This window comes from Sorghum bicolor, chromosome 3 (assembly GCF_000003195.3).
Source record: "Sorghum bicolor cultivar BTx623 chromosome 3, Sorghum_bicolor_NCBIv3, whole genome shotgun sequence".
Classification (NCBI taxonomy): Eukaryota; Viridiplantae; Streptophyta; class Magnoliopsida; order Poales; family Poaceae; genus Sorghum; species Sorghum bicolor.
The window spans coordinates 5843773-5853518 of record NC_012872.2 but is presented as its reverse complement, the minus strand read 5'-3'; the positions used below and the strand labels follow the sequence as shown (position 1 = coordinate 5853518).

Genomic DNA, 9746 nt, shown 5'->3' with positions numbered 1-9746 from the left:
ACCACAAGAGAGAGCATTCCGAGAATTGAAGAAGAGGCTATCCGAAGCCCCCTTGCTGGTGTTACCGGATATCACTAAAACCTTTGAGGTTGAATGTGATGCAAGTGGGATCGGAATCGGTGGTGTCCTAATGCAAAATGGACAGCCGGTTGCATACTTCAGTGAGAAGTTAGGAGGTGCGCAACTGAACTACTCGGTGTATGATAAAGAATTGTATGCTTTGGTAAGAGCTCTTGAGACTTGGCAACATTATTTATGGCCAAAAGAGTTTGTTATTCATTCAGATCATGAGGTTTTGAAATATTTAAAGGGGCAAGAAAAACTGAATCGTAGACATGCCAAATGGGTTGAATTCATTGAAACTTTTCCATATGTTGTGAAATATAAGAAAGGTAAAGAAAACATTGTTGATGATGCTTTGTCACGTAAAAATGTTCTGTTGAATCAACTAGATGTCAAGGTTCCAGGACTTGAAAGCATAAAAGAATTGTACCCTACTGATCATGAATTTTCAAAACCATTTGCAAACTGTACAACTGGAAAAGGGTGGGAAAAATATCATATACATGATGGATTTTTGTTTCGAGCTAACAAATGGTGTGTACCCCACTGCTCTGTTAGGCTTTTATTGCTACAGGAAACACATGCAGGTGGATTGATGGGTACTTTGGATAGAGAAAGACATATGAGATGCTAGCTGATCACTTCTACTGGCCAAAGATGAGAAGAGACGTCCAACGACTTGTGCAAAGATGCATCACATGTCACAAAGCTAAGTCAAAACTGAACCCTTATGGATTATATACTCCCTTGCCTGTTTCTAGTACCCCTTGGGAAGATATTAGCATGGATTTTGTTTTGGGTTTACCTAGGACAAAGAGGGGGATGGATTCAATTTTTGTTGTTGTTGATCGGTTCTCTAAAATGGCACAGTTTATACCTTGTCATAAAAGCGATGATGCTTCCCACGTAGCCTCTCTATTTTTCAGGGATATTGTAAGATTACACGGCGTGCCCAAAACAATTGTTTCAGACCGTGACACTAAGTTCTTGAGCTACTTTTGGAAGACATTGTGGGCAAAGCTTGGAACAAGGCTGCTGTTTTCCACCACTTGTCATCCTCAAATGGATGGACAAACTGAAGTTGTGAATAGAACACTTTCTATGCTGCTACGAGCCTTGATAAAGAAGAACCTGAAGGAGTGGGAAAAGTGCTTACCACATGTGGAATTCGCTTACAACAGGGCAGTACATTCTACAACTAATATGTGTCCTTTTGAAGTTGTGTATGGATTCAAACCCCTTGCTCCGATCGATTTGTTGCCTCTGCCATTGCAGGAAAGGATTAACATGGAAGCATCCAAGCGTGCATCATATGTCAAGAAGATTCATGGGAAGACCAAAGAAGCAATCGAAAGAAGGTCCAAGTACTATGCTGATTGGGCAAACAAGCATCGCAAGAAGGTGATATTTGAGCCCGGAGATTTAGTGTGGGTACATCTTCGCAAAGACCGCTTTCCTGAGAAGCGTAAATCCAAGTTGATGCCACGGGGAGATGGTCCATTCAGAGTGCTGTCCAGGATCAATGATAATGCCTACAAGATTGAGCTTCCTGAAGATTATGGTGTTAGCACAACCTTCAATGTTGCTGACTTGACACCATTCTTCGGATTAGAAGAATCAGAGTCGAGGTCGACTCCTTTTCAAGAGGGGGAGGATGATGAGGACATCCCAACCAAGCATGCTCCCTCTAATTCCACGCCAACCTCTACACCGACTACGCCGGCACCAGCCCAAGCCATTGATGGAGCAATTACACGTAGCCGAGCCAAGAAGCTACAACAAGAGGTGAACGCACTACTTTGTGAGAGTTCTATTAATGTTAATGAGAATATTATACTATCTAAGTGTTCTACTTTGGTTGTGCTTAGGTATACACATGATGAAGGAGGTGACTTGGACCGCAAGGATTGGAACAACACGGTGCAGAACGGACCAGTTGAAAGAAGGGCAGATCGGACCAGTGCGGTGCAGAACGGACCAGTTGAAAGAAAAGATCATAACTTTTACTTCTGAGACGCTATGAAGGCCCATGAGCACTTGTTGCAAAGCTCTTCGAGTCTACTTTCTAATGCCACCGGTGCCGACCTGTTTGGTAATGCCAGTAAAGCTGCCTACCTGTTTTAGTCGACACTGGTCATCGAGTCATCAGTCTGCATGAAGTTCAAGTTGTCGTGCAAAACTGTACCAATCTACCAGGTTTCGTGGTACATGCTGCACATGGGGTGTAAGCTTATCAAGTTAACTTTCTGTTGCAACAAACCACACGTCATTTGGACTTCCCAATAAAAAGTTATGGTCAGTTTATTGGAAACTGCTCTGGAGGCCAACAGTCACGCGAAGCCACTTCGGGAATCCATTTCGAGGGGACCTTTCACATTGCCTTCCCTCAGAAACTCTATTTCGTTTTCATACCTATCTAGCAGGGCTGTTGCTAGTATAAATACCCTCTAAGACTCATTGTAATCTAAGACTTATGATATTGAGAATACAAACCACTTTGTTCAGCTGTGTGCTAACAACTTCAGAGAGAGATCTCTACCCCTTTGCTCTTGTGTTTTCCTTCGTGGAGATTACAAAAGCGGCCGCGTCATCGGCACCCAATCCGTGCTCCTGATCCTTGAGTTCAGGTTGCGTAGGTTGGTTCTTTGAGAGTGTGGTTGGACGAATCCTTGGTTCAGGCTGCCGTATAGAGACGGTGGTTGGCTCCTTGTGCGTGTCGTCAGGTTGCACTAGTTATCCTCGCTGCTTGCAGCAAGTTATAGGCTGATCTTCAGCTAGTTATCCTACGTCGTGAAGATCGGGACAACGACCTCACCAGTGGGGGTTTGGTTCGGGTAGCAGAGACAGTCGAAGACTCTTAGGTGGCGATATTCATGTGGGGTGCCTAGCAGCTGCTGAAACAGGGTGATGGGGGCGCTCGACTGACATGGACGGCGGTTGATGAGGTGAGTAGCTGTAGCAAGGGCCTCAACCCAAAATGTGACGAGCATGTTGGCATGGCATAGGAGGCTGCGAACGCAGTCATTGATGGTGCGAATGATGCGCTCTGCCTTGCCATTTTGAGACGACGTGTATGGGCAAGAGAGATGAAGAACAGCACCATGAGCAGCTAGGTGGGAGCTTATTGCGGCATTGTCAAACTCGCGCCCATTGTCAGTTTGAACAGCAAGTAGTGGCATTTGGAACTGAGTCAGGACATATGAGTGGAACGCAGTAATGCAATTATAGACTTCAGATTTTGCTCACAAGGGAAAGGTCCACACATAGTGAGAGTAATCACCAATCAACACTAGGTAATATTTGAAACCGGACAAACTAGACAAAGGGGAAGTCCAAACATCGGCGTGAACAATGTGAAATGCAACATATGTGACTAAATTGGAAGGGGAAAATGGCAGCCGAACGTGTTTGCCTAGCTGGCAGGCTTCACACGTGTTATTGAGGGATCTGGTGAACTGGAGGTCGAGGTTGGCCAAAGTCTTGTAAAACTGATTTTTTTTAGATAAAGGATAAAATCCGGCTTCATCTATCCGTAGATAGAATCAGACCAAATATTAAAACACCAACTGACTCAAATCCGGCTGAATAAACAGCTCGACCAAACGACCACTGGAATAAGAAAAGGTTTTGACTAAATGTAACCAACATGTCTGTGTGCAAGCCAACCATTGGAACTAAAAACCGCTAAAGCCGACATCTCTAGGTGAACTGCTACTGAAAGGAGCTGCTCCTTTAGGCCTTCACGCCGTTGTAAGTTCGCCCATTGACACAGCCAGTGAGTTCCTCTGAAGAGTACCTGCAAAAGAGATTTAGGTTTGCATTTATCAAAAACTATCTCATTCCGTGATATCCACAGTGCCCACAGTAAGGCTGATGCTGCTGTTAATAACAACATGTTTAAATTTTTATTCCCTTGTTTCGACCAAGAGTCAAACAAAACATTAATACTAGTGGGCGGAACAATACCATAAAGAATATGAATAGCGCGCTACAAAAATTTGGCATAGTAGCAATCAAAAAAAAGATGTTGAATTGTTTCTGGAAGATGACATAGAGAACACAATTTGTCTCCCTGCCAATTCCTCCTAGCTAAATTATCTTTAGTTAGGATTACCCCTCTCTTTAAGTACCACATAAAGATTTTTATCTTCATTGGTAACTTAGTTTGCCAAATATCTTGTGAAACTCGCTCTCCGTTGTTGATTAAAGCAGCATACATAGACTTGACTGTGAAGATACCTGTGGCATTTAGGTTCCATACAAACACATCACGTTCCTGCATTAAATTAACCTGTTGTAAAGAAGCAACAATCCGCTGTCAGTTTTCTAAATTTCTACCATTCAAATTCTTTCTAAAGGAGATGTTCAGATCAGGCAGACTCAGCACTGACGCAATAGAGTCTTGTTTTCTTCTCACAATGTTAAATAATGCAGGAAACCTATCCTTAAGTGGTTTATTTCCCATCCAAGTATCAAACCAAAATCTAGTTTGGGTACCATCTTTGACAGTGAAGTGTCCTAATCCCAGAAAATAATCTTTTACCTTCATCAGACTTTTCTAGAAGTGCGAGTCCATGGGCTTCTTCTGACAGCTGCCCAAAGTCTTATCTTTAATATATTTATTTCTTAACAACTCTTGCCACAGACCATCTTCATTTAATAATTTAAATAACCATTTACTAAGCAAACACTTGTTTTGAATCTCCAGGTTTTGGATACCCAACCCTCCCTGGTCTCTTGGTTGACACAAAATGTCCCATTTGACTAGTCTGTACTTCTTTTTATGTTGGTCATTCTGCCAAAAAAACGTGACCTAAAGCAATCTATCTTTTGTAATACCCCTTTTGGTAGTTCAAAGAAAGACATCATAAACATCGGTAGGCTTGAAAGCACCGAGTTTATGAGTACTAACCTGCCACCAGACGTGAGCATTTTGCCTTTCCATCCACTAAGGCGTTTCTCGATTCGTTGTTCAATGATTTTCCAGTCTTGACGCCTGGGATGTCCTAAGTGCTGGCGCCACAGCTCCATGGTTGGTGCAGTGGTGACCAGAGCTTGGGGGGAAGAGGACGCCAATGGATAGAGCTCTCCATTGTTGTTACATCGGAGAATCTCCACCCGCGTTGGAAGATCCTTAACAGAGAAACCAAACGGATCAAATTCAATAGACACATTATTATCGTGAGTCAGTGAACGGACAGATATGAGGTTCTTGACAAGAGATGGTGACACCAGAATATTATCAAGGTAAAGAGGTGCTCGGGTTGTGGCAATTTGGGCACGCGCGCGGTGAGTGACCGGCAGCGTGTCACCATTGCCAATGATGATTGGTGTGGGAGTATGAACTGGCTGAAGAGCAGAGAGGTTACCAGCGTTGGAGGACATGTGTGACGAGGCGCCGGTGTCGAAGTACCATTCGGCGCTCTGTGGTCTAGATGGTGGAACGCCGGAGTTCACCAGCGCAGCGAGCATGGCCTGGTGGTTCCAGACGTTGTTCGGCTGGGCACCGAGATTGGGTGGAGCAGCGCCGTGGAACGCCAGAGGAGCAGTGTGGAACGCCTGGTTGGCCTCCGTGCCTGGCCGCGGTCCGAGAACGCCCGACGCAGGAACACGGAAAGGCATTTGCCAGGCCTAAACCATGCCCGTCCAGGGGATTGGGCCAGGCTCACCGGGCTGCCAGGCAGGAGGTCTAGGGCCGGGAGGTCCACCACGACCACGCCCGCGTCTGCGGCCACTGTGATTGTAGTCGCCGTGGTTCAGCGCGCCATTGCCGTGGCGCGTACGGCTAGTCGAACGGGAAGCCCTGGAGTTCCCATCGCCCGAGGAGGTAGCCACAGGCCAAGACCTAGTGTTCGGGGCACCGCCGGTGCTCGATCCGCCGGCTCCAAAGCCTGCGCTGGCCATGAGTGCGTGCTGGGCAACAGACTTCGCGTGCTCCACATCGTACTGTTCCTCCAACAGCAGATAGGAGCGCACAGAGAGGAAGGTGTGCGGCGGCTACTGGGCAGTGATGACCGGAACAGCATGGCGGTACTTGGTGGAGAGGCCGCGAAGCATGTTCAGGACCTGGGACGTCTCGCGCACCGGCTGGCCGACATCCCGAAGAACGTCGGCGAGCTGCTTCAGTTTGCCGGTGTAGGTTGTGATGTCAATGTTGCCTTGGACGAGGGAGCGGATCGAGGAACATGCACAATCGCGCGAACATCCTTCGAGATCGTGTTGTAGATCCAGCTAAGGATGCATTGATCGAGCATGGCCCAATTGGGATCACGATGATTTGCAGAAGTGGGCGATGTGGAGAGGTGGTCGGTGAGGCTGAATTTCCCGACGACAGCATCGAAGAAGCACCGCCACTCGGCATAGTTGGATTCTTGGAGATCGAGTTTGACCAGAACGTGGTGACGAATGTTCATGGTCTAGAGAACGGTGGCTAGGGGAGTAGGGAGCACGACCGCATCGGTGAAGAAAGCGACGTCACCGTCGGTGGCAGAATTAGACAAGGAGTGGGAGTCAACGTCGACGTCACCGTCGAACAAGGGGTTGAGATCCATAGTGGAGAGGGTTGGCAACGGAAGTTGGGGAATGCCGGTGGCTGGAGCGTGAGGGATGCAACAGCGGCGGCGATTGGCAGAAAGAAGAAAACCTAGACAGCTGATACCATGTAAACAAGAAGAATGCGAGCCAACAACAATTTACATTGGCATGTGCGGCTCATATATATGGATTACAGGAGTGAAGGAGTGGCTCACCACGCAAGGCACCGCATGGTGACCACGATTACCAACAGTCATGCACAACGTGCTGTTACAATAGTAAGACCAGGTCTATCCTAAACATACTCGTTAACAATTGAGCCTCCCGTCCCATGGGCTCACCGGCGTCCTGTCGCCTACCGAAACCTATCATCCTTGATGACTCTTGACCTGAGCTCCAATAAAATCAGCGGGAACATCCCCGCCAGCCTCAGTCGTCTGCATCGCCTCTATACGCTCAACTTGACTCGCAATGCCTTCTCTGGGCCGCTCCCTGCCAACTTGAGCACTTGCACCAGCCTAACGATTAAGACATTAATTAGTGTCATCTATGCATTTTGTTGATATGGCAAGGTAGTTATTGAAGAGAGAGCAAAAATCATAGAAACTGAATTTAAGTTAGAAATCATGTCTATACGAGATCCAAGACACGAAGTGTTATGATTGGTTGAGAATAGAGAGAAATTGAATGTGATTAGATGAAAAATTATTCTATAGAAACTATCCACTGGAACCGTAGTTTCTAGCATTAGGACTGCTCTCATAGTTTCTATAGACATTAATTATAGTATCACTTAAGCATTTGCTGATGTAGCAAGGTAGTTATTGAAGAGAGAGAGCAAAAATCATAAAAACCGAGTCTAAGTTAGAAATCCATGACATGAAGTGATATAATTAATTGAGAATGGAGAGAGAATAAATATGATTGGATAAAACACTATTCTATAGAAACTACCCATTGGAACCATGGTTACTATATATAGTATGTATATAAATTAATATATAGATATAGAAATACATGTAGTTTCTAGACTGCTCTTATGGTCATCAGCTTCAACAATATCAGCGGCAACATGTGTCGCGAGCTTGGTCACAACTTGAAGCATATCAAGATGCTCAGCCTGCACCACAACAACCTTACAGGACGCATCTCGGGGTCGCTGAGCCTCGCATTCAACCAGCTCGAGGCAAGTTCAGAGCGTCTGATGTCCAAAACCTAAACATCTCTATATGTGATTGCTCAAAACTTTCTCAAATTTTTACCACTACCTTCACATGCGATGACAAGAGACCTCGTCAAGTTTCATCAATTTTAGACTTCGTTTGGATTTTATATAATTCAAAAACACTTTCTTCGCACGTAACTCGTCATGTTACGACACCAAGAGGGTCGTAATTTCATGCGAGGTCCTGGATACGGCCACAACATGCTCCGAACATCACCAATACCATTTTTGGAATAAAAAAATGCATTATTCCATGTACCTACAGTTCAAATTTAGAGTTGTCAAAAAAATTCAAAAAAACAAAATATACTAAAAACTCAAAATTGTCCCAACTTTTGAATTTGAAATGTATTTACTGTAGCAAGGCACCAGAAAAAACTTGGAAGAAAAAAACAAAAGAAATTTCTTTGCCTAGTGCCTGAGCTGGCACTAGGCAAAGAGCCTTTGCCGAGTGTCAATCCTAGAGGCACTCGGCAAAGAACATTTAAAAAAAATTAAAAGCCCTTTGTCGAGTGCCACTGGGCCTGGCACTCGGCAAAGGTGAGTAACCTAAAGGCCGGCCCAAGTCCCCTACCTACACTCCTCTCTCTCTCTCTCTCGTTAGCCCAACTCCCCCAGCCGTGCCCGCACCGCCACCCACTGCTCCCCACCTCGGCCTGCACCCCCCGCCCCTGCCCGCGCAACCCCGTCCCTACCCGCACCGCCCACCGCCGCTAGCCCTTTCTCCACGGCCGGCCAGCAGCCGGATCTCACCCCGACCGAGCTCCCACCCCCCGCCCCTGCCCCTACCGTGCCCCCCCGGTCCCTGCCCGCGCCCACCTCTACCGACCACCGCCGCTGTCCCTTCCTCCACGGCCAGCCGGCGGCCGGATCTTGCCCCGACTAAGCTCTCCCGCCCCGGCCTGCGCCCCTCCCCTCCCCGTCCCGACCCACACCCGCCGCCACCCCTCCCTCCACGAGGAGCCTACCGGCGCTAGCCCCGGCCCAAGCTCCCCCGGCCCTGCAGATAGGAGAAGAGGAAGGAGAAAGGAGAAAGATAAGAAGAAGGAGGAGAAGGGAGGAAGAAGAGGAGGAAGAAGAAGGGAGAAAGAGGAGGAAGAAGAAGGAAGAAAGAGAAGGGGAGGAGGAGGAAGAGGAAGGTGCCAAGCCGACGTCCCGTCGATCCTCATTGCTGCGGTGATCCCTTTCTCCATCGTCAGTCCTCGCTTCGCCGCCGCCAAGGTAAGCCCTATCTTCTAGTGTTAGTAGTAGTAGTAGTTGTAGTAGATAGTAGTTGTTAGTAGTAGTTGTTGTTAGTAGTAGTAGTTGTAGTTAAGTTTAGTAAATATGTGGTTGTTGGCCTTCGTGCCATATTTTTTGCAGGTTTTTGGAACCTCTCCGTGCAAGGGAAGTGCTGCCGCAATTTTGAGTGGATACTAACCGTTTTTGCCCTTTTTGTAGGAGGAGGACCCATGGGAGGTACTCGGTGACCCCGATCATCTTTGTGGGCCCTACCTGCCTCTGTGCTGCCACCCTAGGTATAAATCTCCTCTCTTCTTTGTAGTTGTCGTAAGTAGATGTCGTCAATGAGTTAGGCGTCTTCTATCCAAAAGGGATACACGGTCGTTGGTATGTGGATCAGTGCATATCTGCGACTGTATCTCTTTCAGATTGTCCACATTTTTTGGACAGCCCACGGATGCGTAGAGGGGTTAGCTTCCATGTTCCGCCCCCGTCCGAGTCAGAGTTTGGGTAGCACCTCCCCATTCTTCTCTAGATACACACTCTCCCTGTCGGGACGTGTATCGAGAGAACAGTGGAGGGGTTCTACCGAAATTTTGTCTCGGATGGGAGCGTAGCATGGAAGCTAACCTCATCTACGCATCCTTGGGTGGGATTAGGACCTATCCTTCACCTATTAGATGGTAGGAATGCCTTGTAGATG

At 47.0% G+C, this 9746-nt stretch overlaps 1 protein-coding gene across 1 annotated transcript; it reads right to left on the bottom strand.

The window, feature by feature from the left end:
- On the bottom strand, window positions 3796-5685 carry LOC110433601. The gene is made up of 2 exons (XM_021456074.1): window positions 4976-5685; window positions 3796-3859 (listed from the first exon to the last, which is right to left on the bottom strand). The coding sequence occupies exons 1-2, from the start codon at window positions 5683-5685 to the stop codon at window positions 3796-3798; spliced, it is 774 nt and encodes a 257-aa protein (XP_021311749.1).

What these genes read in the sequence shown, in the direction of transcription:
- LOC110433601 (XM_021456074.1), bottom strand. Translation starts at nt 5,685, where the DNA reads ATGCCTTTCCGTGTTCCTGCGTCGGGCGTTCTCGGACCGCGGCCAGGC. An exon ending in ATGCTCACGTCTGGTGGCAG is followed by an intron (nt 3,860 to 4,975) that starts GTTAGTACTCAT and finishes TCTCTTTTGCAG; the next exon opens with GTACTCTTCAGAGGAACTCA.